This window comes from Pogona vitticeps, chromosome 5 (assembly GCF_051106095.1).
Source record: "Pogona vitticeps strain Pit_001003342236 chromosome 5, PviZW2.1, whole genome shotgun sequence".
NCBI lineage: Eukaryota > Metazoa > Chordata > Lepidosauria > Squamata > Agamidae > Pogona > Pogona vitticeps.
Window position 1 is genome coordinate 127,146,284 of NC_135787.1, and position 16,666 is coordinate 127,162,949.

At 39.8% G+C, this 16,666-nt stretch overlaps 1 protein-coding gene across 10 annotated transcripts in view; it reads left to right on the plus strand.

Moving 5' to 3' along the window:
* GRM8 (glutamate metabotropic receptor 8) overlaps positions 1 to 16,666 on the plus strand; it is a 643,193-nt gene that overhangs the window by 384,982 nt on the left and 241,545 nt on the right. For all 10 annotated transcript variants that reach the window (XR_012087423.2, XM_078376738.1, XM_078376737.1 and 7 more), the window contains one exon: positions 7,082 to 7,282. Coding sequence is in view for 9 of the 10 variants with exons in the window: in XM_078376738.1 (XP_078232864.1) it covers positions 7,082 to 7,282 (201 nt within the window). In the remaining variant the exon portion in view is untranslated. The remainder of the gene's footprint in view (positions 1 to 7,081; positions 7,283 to 16,666) is intronic.

Consider the following 16,666-nt stretch of genomic DNA (forward strand, 5'->3'; position numbering starts at 1 on the left):
GTTGTTCTTGGCAGAGTGTAAAAATGTTGTGGCTTACAAAACATCTAGCTATGCAGCAAAACATTTCAGGGACTTACAGAGAAGAATTAGCTTCAGGTTTCATCACAGCAAACCAATCCTTATTGATTTTCATCAACTGGCACTCACTGTCTCAATAATTCACTCAGAGACACAAGTAAGAGAAAAAATATTTATTCACAGTTTTGAATAGATCAAAATAAACAACATTCCTGTAGGAAAAAGACTGGTTACATGAACAGAGCTTTACTGACTAAATAGCTTCATGACAGAGTCATTACATGACTGACTACATTACTTCAGACTGTTTGAGTAAAAGAGAGGGAATAATTGGCTGCTACTGGATTGATTGACATTGTCCCCTATCCAGAAAGATCCCTCCCAGGCAAAACCTCTTAAAGGCAACATATGAAGGTGCAATAATTCCAGCGGTTATTTTGGTACATAACATAGAACATTTCACAAGCAATTCTTTCTCTACAAGATAATCAATATGCAAATACAGTAAAGTAACAATGTGTAACCTTTCAAACACCTCCATTCTGCTGCCTAAGACAGTGTCTTATTCTGCCTAATAATAGAGCCAGCACTACTGATGCTTTACCATATTATTGTACACAGAGCCATTCTAGATATGCCCTCTTGAAGTGGCCTATCAGAGACCAGATGAGGGCAGAGACTGCAACAACTGCTGTGTGCAGCAGATGCAGAGAAGCTGCTGAGGCATCATTCTGGCTATTCTTCCTGAGACCCCTGGCCATGACTTTCTGTTGGAGGAGAAAGCTGTGTGTGGCATGGGCTTGACCTCTTACCACTAAGCTAGCCTGCTGCTCTCAGGAAAAGCAGATGATACTGGCTTCCCACTAGTACTGATAGAAGATTTAGTCCATCTTCCAAACCTGTAGCTTTGGTGCATGCAAGGGAACAGCTTCTACCGTGTCTTTTGCATCAGACATCCAAATAAACTGAGCCAGTCTGAAGAGTCATTTTGGGTTGGAATTTCTGAGGGATACAGGAGGAGTGATTATTTTCTGTTGTTTTAAAATGGGCCCCTTTATTAGGCTCTATTTCAAATCTAGGAAGCAGTGTTAAGCTTTCCACCCATCTCATTAGTCCTGTCTTTCATGATGAAGACCACATAACACCCAGTGTTTTGCTAATAGAAACACGTTTTGGGGCCTGTAGTATGTGTGCTTTTTTGGGTCTCTTTTTCCTTTCCTTTGATTATGTAACTATTAAATGGAGAGCTCATTGGGGGAATGTTTGTTGTCTCACGTATGCTTGTATGGCTCAGTGGGTTGGAATCCTTGGGCTGGGAGTTTGTATTCTCACTGTTCCTCCTGGGAGAGGAACCAGTGAAGATCACCTGTGTGTGTATGTGGTTGATAAGACTACATACCCCACCACCTCTGCAGTCTTAACACACAGCATACTCTCAAAGTGTTTGGTGATGGGGGGTCTGGTAAACCACTTATCTGAATACCTTTTAGCTAGAAAGAACCTGGGGTGGAGATCATCATAAGAATCATACTGCATCTACTGTAATAATTATATCGCACTGTGTTGCACATATGAATATAGTAATTGTAGAGTGAAGTCAACATCACAATCACTTTTCTGTATTCCCTATATCTCATCCCCTTTCCCCTTCATTCCTGTGGCTATTTTCAGTATTTGTTTGAAGTTTTTACTAATTACATTGGGATATGGTTCTGCTGTGATTTTTTTTTACATAAAAGATGTTCTGAAGCTTTGAGGTTTACAACATGCATGCTTATGACTAATAAGGGAAGTTTTTGATATGGAAGTGTCAGGGTGGAAAGATTTACACCTCATGTATTTTTAGTACTGGCAAAGAACAAATATGTTTTTCTTCTGGATGACTGAGTATTTTGCAAATTTTTCAAAATCATGGAGAATATAATGATAGCTGGTACAGAAAACAGTTTTTTCTGGAATATTTCTGCTTTCCGTTTCTTTAGGTTTTCATAATCATCTGATTTTTCCAGGAAAAATATATAAGTAAAATTACAGTGGTGCCTCGCTTAGACGATGATAATCCATTCCACTGAAATCGCTGTTTAGCGAAATCATCATCTAGCGAAAAACATTTCCCCATTGGAATGCATTGAAACCTGTTTAATGCCTTCCAATGGGGAAGAATCGTCGTTGTCTAGCGAAGATCGGCCATAGGAAAGCCGCTTTGTGAACTGCCGATCAGCTGTTTAAATAGCTGTCTTGCGAAGCTTAGGTCCCGAAAACACCCATTTTGCAAGCATGGAGGGAGCTGTCAAAATCATTGTCTAGCAAAAATTGGTTTGCGAAGCAGAGACCAAACATTGTCCAGCGAAATTTCCCCATAGGAATCACTGTTTTGCGAAGCAATATATCGATTGCAAAAAGTCAATGTCTAGCAAAAAAACCTGTCATGCGGGGTAACTGTTTAGCGAGGCACCACTGTAGCTATAATGTCTGCATGTATAAGGGTGTAAATATACAATAGAAGAGAAGGCCACAATGAACTGCTACCAGATAGCCTCATTTAGCAATTAATGCCAAATCATGATTTGGTTGCTACATGAAGGAGGTTAATCTCCTCTCAGTTTTAGCAGTTTGCTCCCTTTTCTTCTTACTGTATTTTACAAAGGTGGGTTGTTTAAGGTGACCATAAATAACCACAGTTTCTGGTATGGAAGAGGAAGCCACAGTGAACCAAAATCAGAAACATCTGGATGTCTCCTCTGAACTTTAAAGGAGGTGAGGGAAAGCATGACAACCAGAAAGAAATTAGTCTCATTCACTTATTTGTTTGTTTAACAAGCTATTTAAAATAGCATTTAAAATAGTATTTGCATGCAATTTTTTTTAAAGAAATATGTAATTGAAATGCGTATGTAATGCAATAGGAAAGCAGCATGAAACATTTCAAACCTAATAAATAATTTTAATCACAATCAATAGAAAATAGAAAAACATAGCAGACATTACCTAACCAAATAGAGAAAGGCAGCATAAACCAATGTGTCTTTAATGAGTTGGCAAAGCTAGGAATGTCTTCCCATTCTCAGAGCAAGACTGTCATCTCCTTAGGAAGCACAACCTTTCATTTCCACAGGGTTTTATTACACCTTTTTTTACCCAGCTGGTGGAACAACACAAAAAGCGTTCACTGAGGATTTGAGGAGTTTGCTGGACGTGTAAAGAAAAGGTAGTCTTCATGTAGAACCGATTAATTGACCCAAACATACTAACAGAGGTGATAGAGTTGACAGTTGATTAGGTAAGTGAGTGCTGTGAAGCAAACTAGCCCCTGAGCAACAGTTAAGAGGACTCCTATTGCCGTTCATGTGATTCAGAAAAGAGAAATGCTGTGGATGAAAAACGGGAAACCAAGGTCACGTCTAAGAAGTTCTGGTACAGGCAGAGGATTCTAACAGAGGACTGAAGTAAAAAAGTCTGAAGCAGATCTGAGAGTTAGAAATACAGTTCAGGCATAGTGTGGCAAAAAGCATAATTACTCACTCTGCAGTTTAGAGTGGAGGAAAGACTATGTAACACATTTGCAACAAATCCAAGTCCTGGTCCTGCTTTGACATCCTTGTTTTGAAAACACTTTAATTAAGTTATGAAATACCCATTGTTGGCTGAGTCATGCAACTCAGTGTATATAATGCAGAGATACAGAGATTTCTTAACTTGTCCCAGTTTGCTTCAAAAAAGTGATGCTTTTTGCATAATTGCACAACAGGGTGATGATTATGATTATGATTATGATTATGATTATGATTATGATTATGATTATGATTATGATTATGATTATTATTATTATTATTATTATTATTATTATTATTATTATTATTATTATTATTATTATTATTATTGATGAGTTTAAAAGATATAAATATTGTGAACCATCTTTATGTTCACCATACTCACAGTTACTGCACTAATTTGTAGAGTGGAACCAAGATCTTCCAAAATAGCATGTTTCATAGTGTGTAGGAAAAGAGAAAATATTTTGCTCCATCCTCAAAATGAGAGAGATTGCCAAATCAAGAAGCCCAAAATAGCTATCTGCTACAGATCCTAATAATCAATAAGAATAAGAATAAAAGCATAGATTTATGATAGCACAATTACAATGTATTTACCCTCAGTCTTATTACTGGTAGTCATATGGCTAAAATGTGAACAGTAAAAAATATTATGTTGGCAGATGTAAGGGTGAGGACTGTTGGCAGTGGCCCACTTGATAGTGGCCACACAATGATGTAATTCCTTTACAGCTCACTTATGGTTGGCTGCCTCAGTACATGCATCAACAAGGACATGAATAATCATTTCTTCACAGTAGCCTTTCCTTAAGAATGTGAACAGCATGTATGATTTGCAACAGTTTTATTTTTAAGAATCACACACCAATCTGATATATTTCACATCTCTGTGTTTCTCGTCACTTTTTGAGGATCTGGCACTCAGAAGGCCCTCATAAATACTGAGAATGAACAAATGAATACCATTTGTGGAAAAAAAAATTCCCCTCTTAGATGAAAAGGAAGAAACTTTAGCAATGGAATGGGGGCACAAATTATGAACAGCTAACATGATCAAACTTGCTAATTTTGTGCATATAATGCAAAATACATTAGACAGATCCTTTTAATGGCATTTTGCATGAAACAGAAGAAAGAGAGTAATTTACAAATTGTATCTAATGTGTCTTCTGCATTAGTTAAGCTGTGTGAAGAATAAAATGGCATGTTTGTTTTCATCCTTGCCTTATAATTTTCAGAATCTAATCACTGCCTTGCTTATTTTTTCATGAGTTTCTTAATGACAAAATACGTAAACAAATAAATCATGGTTTAAGTTCTGCAGAGCAAGCTGAATTTTGCACAGATCTATAAATATGAGCATGTTGCATTACCTTTGTATGAAATAGCTGTATATTGACCTCAGTTTTAAGTCTATCATTTGCTTTTGTTTAAAAATAAAGCAGCATACGCCAGCCTTGTGCACAGTGACAGATGGTGGCACCACTTGGCATGAAATACACCTTTCCCCCAATGCGTTATGTTTATCAGACAATAGATGTAGATAAAGTATAGGTATTTTCTCTGTTTCATTTAAAACAGACTGATAGGATGCTGTAAGAAATTTCCTATAAATAACATTAGCCAGCTGCTGAGTTAGAATCACTAAGCTGAACACAAGGGCTTTTGAAACAACAGCCTATGTTGATTCTTCTTCTTGGAATGTGCCCCCATTTGAAAATATAAGACAAAGTTTAGATATTTGGTTGAGTGCACAATGATCAGAGGTAAAGTCAGGTGTTCATATTTTAATCTTGTCTGGTGTATTTTTGTTGAAAACTTCTAGGCTTTATTTTATGTGGATGCACGAATCTCAACATTCACAATCTGCTCATGCATCCTCTCTTTTACCTATGCACACATCCCCAAATGCACATTTTTTGAGACAGAAGAATTGATCCCTGGATAACTTGCATTTTTCATGGTCAGCTTTAGCTTTTGAATAGATTTATGGACTTCAAGGGGGAAATTAAACTGTGATACATTAATAGTGATTAGTATAAGTAGGGAACAAACCACTAACCCTGTAACAGTTGCATTGCTTAGATTATAAGATACATACTCACCTATGGAATATCACAGTCTCCCCAACATCGCCTCAGATGAGGCCAGGTGCACATTCCCATCCTAACTTACTTCACAGGACTCTTGTGAGGGTTAAGTGGGGAAAGGAGAACTGTGTATGCTGCTTGACCTCCTTTGAGCAAGGAAAAGCAAGATATTAAAGAAACAAACAAATAAAGCAAATAACTCCCTCACACCTTTACAAATGGTCCCAGAAAACTTGGAAACCCAATAGAATATGATTCTGTGGCAAGGGAGGGGGTAGAGTTGTGAGGCAGAAATTAGTGATCGTCTGTCAGGCAGGTGGAAGTGCTTCTGTTCAGACCTTGGAGTATATTGCCTTTGTGGTTCTGGAACACTGAGATGCCTCAAGGAAGAACATTTTGCTTCCTGATTGGAATGTGGGTATGGTAAAGAAATTTGAATACAATATTTCTATGTGGGGGAAGAAGAATCTGGGAACCAAATGTAAGACAAGACAATTATGCTGGTGAGACTCTAAGAAGCACAGTGACACTTTCCACATCCCTATTCTTAGAAGAACCTCGTGGCGCAGTGGTTAAACCACTGTACTGCAGCCAAAACTGTGCTCACGACCTGGGGTTCAATCCCAGGTAACTGGCTCAAGGTTGACTCAGCCTTCTATCCTTCCAAGGTCGGTAAAATGAGTACCCAGCTCGCTGGGGGGGGGCAATGTGTAGCCTGCATAATTAACATGCAAACCGCCCAGAGAGTGCTTGAAGTGCTATGGGGCGGTATATAAGCAGCACACTTTGCTTTGCTGATTCTGAATATTTCTGGTTCTATAAAGGCACTCAGTTTATGTGGCTCTGTCACTATCTTTCATTCATTAGATTCTAGAATGCCACTCGTGGGAGTGCAAATGCATTTCTAGATTGTGAATGTCACCCCATCCAGCATGCTGTGAATCTGTTAAGGTGTCCCTCTGCATCAGAAATCATCTTAGACTATTTACCTACGCTGGAAGTGGTGGAAAGAAATGCAAACGTCATGCAGATGTTTCTGAATAGGTCCTTCTAAATTAGCTTTGAATGTTGATTTAAGCAAATAGAATTGACTATTGTACTAATTACCATTTCATGCCAATGGCCCCCATGAGAGTCCTTCTGTTCTTCTACTGCCACAGTGTAATTGTTCACCAGGGAATTTCCACTTCTTCCATTTTCATTTTTAGTCAAAGAAATAAGCCATGAAGTATCAGTGGATGTCTACACAATCAAGTGTAATTCATTCTTATTGCAGAGCTTGATTCCAGAATTTGATTTGTTCAAGTACTAAAGAGACAGGGGCCAGTTGTCCTGTGTTTTGCCATTGAACCCTGCTGTATGAAGAAGCCACAGAAGAACATAACTCATTCGATTCCTTATAATTTCTCTATTTCACAGGACTGGAACGAATTGCAAGAGACTCATCTTATGAGCAAGAAGGAAAGGTCCAGTTTGTCATTGATGCCGTGTACTCTATGGCATATGCATTGCACAACATGCATAAAGATCTTTGTCCTGGATATATTGGCCTGTGTCCACGAATGAGCACAGTTGATGGCAAAGAGCTGCTGGGTTACATTCGGGCAGTAAACTTCAATGGTAAGTTTGCAGTGATTGTTGTCTCCTCTAAATATCATTCACAAGGGCCAAGACATGTTTTCATCTCTATATAGGGACACATTCAAACTTCAGATGAGAAACAGTTTCTCTGCTTACAGAATAAAACAACTATGTATGTTTTCTTGCCAAGATCCCCCCCTCACCTAATAATAATTTTTACCTGAAAATGGCTAATCGGAGAATTATTTGTCTGGATCTTTTCTTTCTTTCACTTCATTAGCGGCATTCACATATGCTATAAGCCAGGATTCTTGTGCTTTTACCAGCTTATATTGAGGCCTGGTACCTATAACTCATTTACTCTGCATCTTGTGTCGTCAAATAAAACAAACTTGGAGGTCATAGCTTATTGTGATGTTTGAAGCAGAGTTATAAATGCTTGCCAGATTCTTTGTTCTTATTGATTTAGGCTCTCTTAACTTGATCAGACATCCCAATAAGGGATTTTCAAGCCCTACAAGGTTACCTACCTACGGACAAGTGTAAGGCAAGTAACACTAGTTTTTTTTCTCATCAGGATCCCTTTAATTTGCCCAGTGAATCACACTGGTGTCTTTTCCAAACACCAAACACGTAATGATGGTTTAAACTAATGCAGACATCTCCTCTGATGCTTTTAGACTTAAAAGACCACATAACAAAGCAGCTGCCACCATCATTTTATACCTTTTGTATTGCCGCTGTGAGACCATTGTGATGTCACTGAGAAGAAGCAGGGCATTCCCCCTCTCCTGTAACTAAAAGGTGAGGCTGGGGATGACGCCAAGTGTTGCCACCCAATGAAAAGATGGAGTGGTCCCAATGCCAGCCTCTTTCATATTGCTGCAGATGGCCCACCTGCCCACTCTGTAGGCCAGAGTGAAAATTAGTTGCCATATGGGAATGGATAGGAACTTTGGGCCAGGGATTACCTGAATGGTGTATTGAACAAAAGGGGGCCACATTATTTTTGTCTATACCATTCTGTTTCCTACAAGGCAATGAGAACAGATCAGGGCCAGTGTTTGGTGGGCAGTGTAGGGGAAAGGCAGGTCACAGTGAGTCCCAGTGGTGCCTGTGGGCAGTTGGGTCCTCTGAATGGGTACCACGAATCACGAGATTCAGGTACACACGCAGATTCGAGATATGAACAGACTCAATTAATGAGAATTAAGATGGAGACAGACCTGAGGATATCTTCTCAGTTAAACCGTCTCGGGCAAGGCTGGTGAATACAGCAGGGTGCTGGGGCAAGGGACTTGCCCAGTCCCAGATGGAGAGGCAGCCAGGAGGATCTACCTGCTCCTGTATCCTAAGTTTGTTGCACCACCATAAGCACCACTTCAGGTTACAGGATTAAATGGTTAACAAAGTTGTGGCCCAAGTTTAAACTCATTTATTGTGTCTCAACTCTTTATTTAAAGGAAATGTTATTTCCTTTAAATACGTTATTTGCATTAAAACATTATTTGTGCAATTTTTGCTTATTTCCATACAATTTATTTATTTATTTATTTATTTATTTATTTATTTATTTATTTATTTGATTGATTGATTGATTGATTGATTGATTGATTGATTGATTGATTGATTGATTGATTGATTGATTGATTGATTTATATCCCGCCCATCTGGTAGACTCTATTCTCTTCTCTTGTTGAGAATCCCACAAAGTGCCTCACCCTTTCATGGGGTGAGAAGAGTAATATTGCAGTTGCTTGTCCTCAAATGTGATGGAAAGCCAAGTGAAGATTTATATCCTAGTCTGAACATAAGATCTTAGTTTGTTGCATTATGCTAGTATGTTTGTGCAAAGTAAGCCAAGATGAGTTGTGAATGAACTGTGTAGTCAAGAAGGGAGTGAATGCATTGCTTACGCTTGCATGTTGTTTGTGCAGAGTCGGCCAGAATTAGTCAGAAGTCTTGGCTTATCATTATATGTGAATAAAGCCATTTTATTTGACTTTAGTCATTTGACTCAAGTTGTTGCATGCTTTTTAAACATACTTTTTTTGCTTCTTTAAACAATGTTCTTCATAAAATATGGCCTGGGTCTGAGGGATATATCATTACTGTTGCTTCCATGACCAGCCAGAAAAGGATTATAAGTATATTACTTTGTAGAAAAGACTAGGAGGGTGAAAGAAAGTTCTCCAGAGCACCTGCTTCCTTCTGAACAACCATAGGTGAGCTATACCTTGATTATATTTTGTTCTATTTTCTAGCACAAGACAAAAGGTTTTTTACAGTATTGTTCTTTCTGCCAGACATGCCTGAAAACCATAGGCAAGGTAGCATTGTCTATCATACTATACTCTAGTGACCTCAGCTGACAACCTTCTTTTTAAAAGCACAAGGTCATTTTCAGTTTAGTTTCCAAGTGGAAAGTGCTTTTGCTTCAGGTGATGCTCTAGAAAAAGCAACTGGTTGATAAGCACCTTCCTTGCAGTATGTAACATTTCATCCTCTGTTAAATTTTTTTTTGGTTTCCTTTCTGAAATCTCCACACAAAATTCTAATATGTAAGTAATAAATAAAAATGGTGATACCTAGCTATTTTAGAGGATACCTACTAAATTGATCTTCATTGGGTTTAGCGGATTCTCCTTGAACAACAGAGATAAATATTAATATATTACAGTCAGAGGCTGACTACACAGGGCTGTTTAGCCTGGAGCACTGCAGGGATCGGCTGTGCACTCTTAAAGACAGCCATCAGACAATGTCTTTTTGAGAGCACACCAGCTCATCCCTAGAACATTTCTACCCACACCTTTCTGGTCTCTGTTAAGGGGCTTTTGCTTTTCTGGTGCTTTTCTGATTACTCTGGTTTGTATCAGTTCCAGTGCATATGATCACTGGAAAAGATCCAAAGCCAGCCTTTCTCTCTCAATTTGCCAATATAATGAAATGGCTTAATAAGGAAGCTACCTAATAAGCAAGCCACCTAATAAGCAAGCCACTGCAGGATATTAGCGAATTAATCACTTCCCCTACTTGGCAGAAGGCAGGTGAAATAGGGGGAAAGTTGTTGTTGTTTTTTACTGCGTGTAGACTATTTCTGTTGTACTACATAAAAAACTATAAAAATATTTTCTTTTGCCTCACTTTGAAGGGCCAGTTGAGAAACTGCCTGCACTCAAATCCACAGTAGTAACTTCAGCTGCACCCTCTCTCTCCCTAATTATATATATATAAGCAAATACTCAGCTTCAAGGTATGGCTGCACTAGCAGCAGGGAGCAAGCTATACACTTGCCAATGTCCTGAAGTGGCTTGTTTATTAAGCCGCTTCACGATATTGGCAAGATCCATTGCTGTGTGAATGAATGCTCAGGCTTGATTAGATTGTTCTAATCAAACCCAACCATTCCCAAGCTGCTAATCAAAGCCAACCATAACACTAGCTTGATCCCTGCTGCTAGTGCAGCCATACCTTGAAGCTGAGTATTTGTTAGTATATGTGGACAATTTTTAAAAAGAAAAAAGTGGTTGACTTAAGTTGGAATAATGACAAGAAAGTTTTCCCACTAAGACATTAGGATTAGCATTTATTAGATCAGCTGCATTTATTAGATCAGCTACAGAAACAACAAAGGCAGTAGCTTTTGAATAACAAAAGCTGTTGCTGTCTGAAAAGAATTGAAATATATCAGCCATCAACACTGCTGGAATGCCATTTTTTTGAGAGGGGAGTGAAAATGAGGACGAATAGTGTCATGTGCTCATGTGGTAAGTGGAAGTGGAAATGGAGTGGAAATGTAAGTAATGAAATGATGCTGGTAAATATACATCCATCTGCCCAATTTCCAGTTCAGTAGCAAGAATGTTGATACATTTTTGATTCATATTTAAAACACTGGCTGAAATCCTGTTGCTTTGTTACGTAGGCAGAAGGCAAATGATGTAACATTCATTTGATTCTAGCAGGTTATGAATGTGCAGGATTCTTGAATGTTTGGCAAGCCAGCAGATGCTTGCAATCCTGAAAAGGGCAGCACCAGCTCTTCAACTGTCAGTTGGAATTGAGTGAATGCTGCCCTGTCTTCTGCCAGCTTAACCAAGCATCAATATTTCAGCCTCTATGTTTAACCTGGGTGTAGATGTTTTAAAATTAGTATGGAAAGCATGTATTTTTATACCAAGTTGTTGGGCTGGGGCTTAGGAGATTCATGTTCAAGTTTCTACAGAGCTCTGGGTGACCCCGAGCCAATTTCTCATCCTTAGCTTGATCATCCTCACAGGAAAACAGAAAAGAAGCACAGTTGTTTGGTCGGTCAGCATCATTCTAAACCAGGGTTCGGAAAATATTCGAACACTAAAACAGTGAAAATGTAAATAGTCCAGGACTGTGGCTGACAATTGCAGAGCTTGGGGTGATGCAGGAGAAGAAGGGGAAAAAAAGTCCAAAAATCATCCTGGCTAGATGATGAAACTACAGGATTTGACAAATTTAAGTTGAAGCTCTCGTTCTAGCAAGCTGCTGGAGTTACAGGATTTGACAAATTTAGTGTGAAGTTAATGCCCAGATTTTCTGATGTGGGAATTGCCATGTTTCTGAGTGCTTCTGTTTCCAGCTAACATAGGAACAGTCATTCATCTGAGAAAGAGGAAATTGATTTTAACCTTCCCTATGGCAAACCATTCCTTGACACTAGCACTCAAACTTCTACAAATCTGCAGTCTCTAAAGTAATCTTAGTTTAACTGCAGATCCTGCCAGGAGATTTGGAGAGTTTTCTATTTCTCACTCTGTATTGTGCAGCTTGACGATAGTTGGAACTAAAGATGGGGACAAATTTTTTTTTAAATGGCGATTCATTTTGATCTGTTATTCACCAAAGTTAACGAATCAACGAATACAAATATATGAATATTTTTCAATGAATCAATCCGTCGATTCATCTGCATTTTAATTGCCACAACACTGGCCTCTGATGACCTAGAGACACCAAATTTACAGAGAAGCATCCTCAGATGCATTTCTACAACTCCTGAAAGTTCAGTGAACATTGGATCATGGACCCCTGAGTTATATAGTCATATAGAGAACCCCCCAGGAAAGGTCCCCCCAGGTACTTAGAGACTCCAGAATCACAACGGAGCTTCCTATATCTTTCTCCAACGTGCCTGCCAATGTTGGTGAAGATTGGATATCAGAACCCTGAGTTATTAACCCACAAATTGGGTCCCCCCAGGAGAGTTTACCACATGGCACAGAAGCCCATGGCATTGAGGGAGTTATATTTAGCCCCAGCAGAATGAGAGGTCTCTTTGGCAGAGGCATGCATAAGGCATTGAGTTTCTTCAGCTCAGCACAGCATTACACTTGCTAGTGAAGTAGAGTTTGCCCTCATGAGGACTGGAGGCCAGGAGGTATTTGGCAGCACAGCAGGCTTTTTGGGTCCATCAGGCACTGAGGAAGTTGGCAGCAGGAAAACAGGCTTTTTTGGCCCCATTGGGGCACTGAGGTAAGTTGACAGCAGCAAAGTGGCATGTGCTGCCCCATCAGGCACTGAGGAAGTTGGCAGCAGGAAAACAGCCTGTCGGAGATGGATCAGCTTTGCAATCTGGAGCCGGGTGATGGGGAGACAAAGATGCTCATTTAAAACTAGAAAGCTAGGGATTGCTTGCAACTTAGCTGCTGAGACCGCCCAGATATGATAAACATAGCCCTCAGAGGTTATGGGAGGCTGAGACAGGCTGGCCCTCTTGTCATGTTTGGGGATGGGTAACCCAGCAGGCAGTCAGGGAGGCAGAAGGTGGAACAAACAGCCCGCCAGAACTGTGCCACCCAGGAGGCAGGGAGGGAGGCAGAAGGTGGAACAAACAGCCCACCGGGACTACATAACCCAGCAGGCAGGAGTTCAACAGTTCTCAGCCTGCTGGTCTGACTTGATCCAGCAGGCAGGCAGGCAGGTACAACTTGGTTGGAACTTGGCCCAAGGAGGCGACTGGAATCGCCAAAAAAAGTCCAGAAAGAAAAGCCCTGCCAGCTAAGTCTCAGTCAGACACACACACACACACCCCAAAGTAGTTTTGGAAGAAAAAGGAATGATGGATCCAGCCACCCACCAAATTCCCTGAGAGATACAAGCCTCTCTAAAATGAACTTTTTTTGAAAACTGAATAATCATCCCACCTAGATACACCCCCCCCCCAATAAGTACTTTTGGAAGAAAAAGGAATGATGGATCCAGCCATCCACCAAATTCCCTGAGAGACAGAAGCCTCTCTAAAATGAATTTTGAAAACAATATAAAGGAAAAGAGATTCTGCAGTCACACGATGACAGTTCCCCCCCCCACACACACACACACACCGGATTATATATATATATATATATAAAATTTTTATATATATATATATATATATATAAAAAACACACACAAGCCTCCAGGAAAAAAAGGTTTGTTTGATTTGAATTTGAAATTAAATTAAGTCCTTCCTTCTGAAAAAGCAGCCTAAGCTACTCCTCCAATCCCTCCTCAAATTCCCAGTAAAGTTGATGATGATTGATGAATGATGATGATGATGATGAAAAAGAAAAATATAAGTCTTTGCTTAGCTGCCGCAAAAGCAAAACCACAAGAGCACCAGCAAGCCAGCGAGCAGCAACTGTTCTCACTCTGGGGAGCACGAACAGAAGTGGGGAATGGCCAAACGAGAAAAGCTTATATGAAGCATCTATAAAAGTAGATACAGCTTTCAGCAGTGCTATTGGCTGCTGGACATGCCAATCCAGGATCTCTGTCCTGATTTGCCAGAGCTTCGAATTGGCATCACCAAGCTTAGAGAGCCCCCCCAGGGGGTAACAAATATAGACAAATATGAACAGATCAACGAATAAAACCGAGGAAATATCCATCAAGCCATATTCGTCCTGATTTTAAATTTTACAAATACAGCTCAACGAATATATGACGAATGGGCTATATTCATCAGAAAAACTGATCTGTTTTTATATTTGTCCCCATCTCTAGTTGGAACATAAACTAAATGAAAGGAAGAGGATAAGGAAATGAGACGAAGTAGAAAGGAGTAAGGGGAAAACAAGGCAATATTTTTCAGTGGCATAAATGAGACATGGGATTTTCAAAACTTCATGCAGTTCTTTCTTTCTCTTCAAAACTTTAAACAAGGGTGAGGGCAGGGAAAATCAAATGATGGAGGGGATTTTTCTCCCTCAGTCTGGTGGAGCTCTTAGGGTAGTGACACCCTACCAACTTAAGTGCCAGTATAAACACTATGTAAGCATTATGGAGTCCACTTTTCAATGTAAATGTAATTTAATTGGAAGTTTTAGACTATTGATGTATGACCATCTGCTAAAAATGGCTAATTTTAACAGTCTTAACTGGGAAACATGACCAAAGGCAGCTGATGTGCTGAACTGAGACCATGAATTCAGCCTTGCATCATTGGAAATTAATTAGAACTACCTTCACCTTGGCTGAACTTTATACTGTCACAATGGCTATATCCCTGGGCTGGACAAAATCTAGAACTTGTGTACCTTCCGTTCTTCCTTGTTTTTCCCCTTCTGTACTGCTTTTTGGAGTTTTTGGTAGCTATCTTAGAGACTACAAGTAGGTATGCCTTTGAATTAAGACTGCACTGTGAATGTAGATCTAGCCCTATACATTTTCTACAGGAATCCCATTTTTCTATGAAGTAACCTCCCAAAGGTGAGGTATACAAGAAAGGATTTTCATTTGGTTGATGAGTTTTGATCAAAAGTTTGGGTGACTTATGTATAAGATAAAGAGAGATGGAGCATTGGCTCTACCATGAGCATAGTGGAGAGCTAGCAGGAGAATCATGTATTTTTATAGTTAAAATAGTTGCTCAAAAGTGAATTTTGTCCAACAACATCTGGACTGCTAGCACAGACCTGTGTTCAGGGAATTTCTTATACAGTGGTGCCTTGAGTTACAAACTTAATTGGTTCCGGAAGATGGTTGTAACTCAAGTTGATCGTAACTCAAAGCACCATTTCCCATAGGAATACATTGAAATGCAATTAATCCATTCAAAGCATTAGTTCCCAGTGAGGATGGGAACGGAGAGTGGAGGGAACCTGAACCTGAGACGCCCCACGAGCCTCTGGGCAGCGGCTGTACCTGGCACCTTGGCAAGCTGGGCACGTTCCTGCCTGCTGGGTCACATGAACACACACACACACACACACACACACACACACACAGACACCCCGCCGTGTGCTCTGGCAGCTCGCTGTGCTGATGGCTCTGATTGGGGAAGCCTGTGCTGTGGCAGGGAAGGGGGTGTGGGTGGGGTCGCCGCCTTGCCCGCCTCCTGGCTGGTGCCTACTCTTATATTGCTTTCTCACACATTGCAGTAGTCCTGTTGGAGACAGTGTCCAACTGTATAGTGCTTGGCTTAGACTATAAGGAAGTGCTAACTTCAGTCTCCTTTGTTGTCTTGAAATGTTTACTAAATTATGAAGAGCCTTTGGATAAATGTTCATTGGGAAGTGGTTGTTCTCCTTAACTCAGTAAAAACAGACTTTGTAAAATGTGGAACATTGTCTGAATGCCTGAAAAAAAAGCAATGGACAAGCACAAGAGGCTGATAAAATGGAGAAGGATCTAACTTGGCTTTTAAAGTTAGAATTAGGGTTTTTCATTTGTTTGGGTGATCAGACATACAACAACTTATTTTAATGCCCCTTGTTTACTTGAGTTTGCATTGCAAGGGAAGTGTTATTCTGCCAGCGGCTTCATCCATGTAATATTCTGTGACACATTCATGACAGCAGAGCGATTGGATCCTCTATTACACAGTGAACCGATATAATTGATATGACATTGGATTTTGTTTAGCTGTGTTTCTGCAACTTAGAATTTATGCACAAAATATCGTTTCTCTCAGTGTGTTCTTAATGGGATGAGCGCATCCAGACTTGTCACAAGATGAGGGTATAGAGTGTTTATTTGCCATTTTCTGAATGTAGATCATTTGCTATTACTTTTGATTCAGAGGCATCTAGCAATCAGATGAAAAGCAAGGCGTATTGAAAACAGAATCAATTGCTTCTTGTACAGGAAGGTATTTGGTGACTAATCTGGTTTCATATGGAGACCTGGCAGTCCTCCATTTCCATAACATTTTAGAATACAGTACTTTGGTAGCATAATCAAGCTTGTGAAGGGGTAGAAACTCCTTAGAGCTATGTAACATGCAGACCTAGGTTATTGTGATGTATATTTAGCTACTGGTGCCCTAGATTTGTAGCAAGTGGAAGAAAATCTAATATAAATAACATTTGCTGGTCATTTGGTTCTGACTGCCTCCATGTGATCTAATTTAAAATAAGGGCAAGAATCAGCATGTGTTGGAGCTCCCGTTTATAAACATGGTTCCTT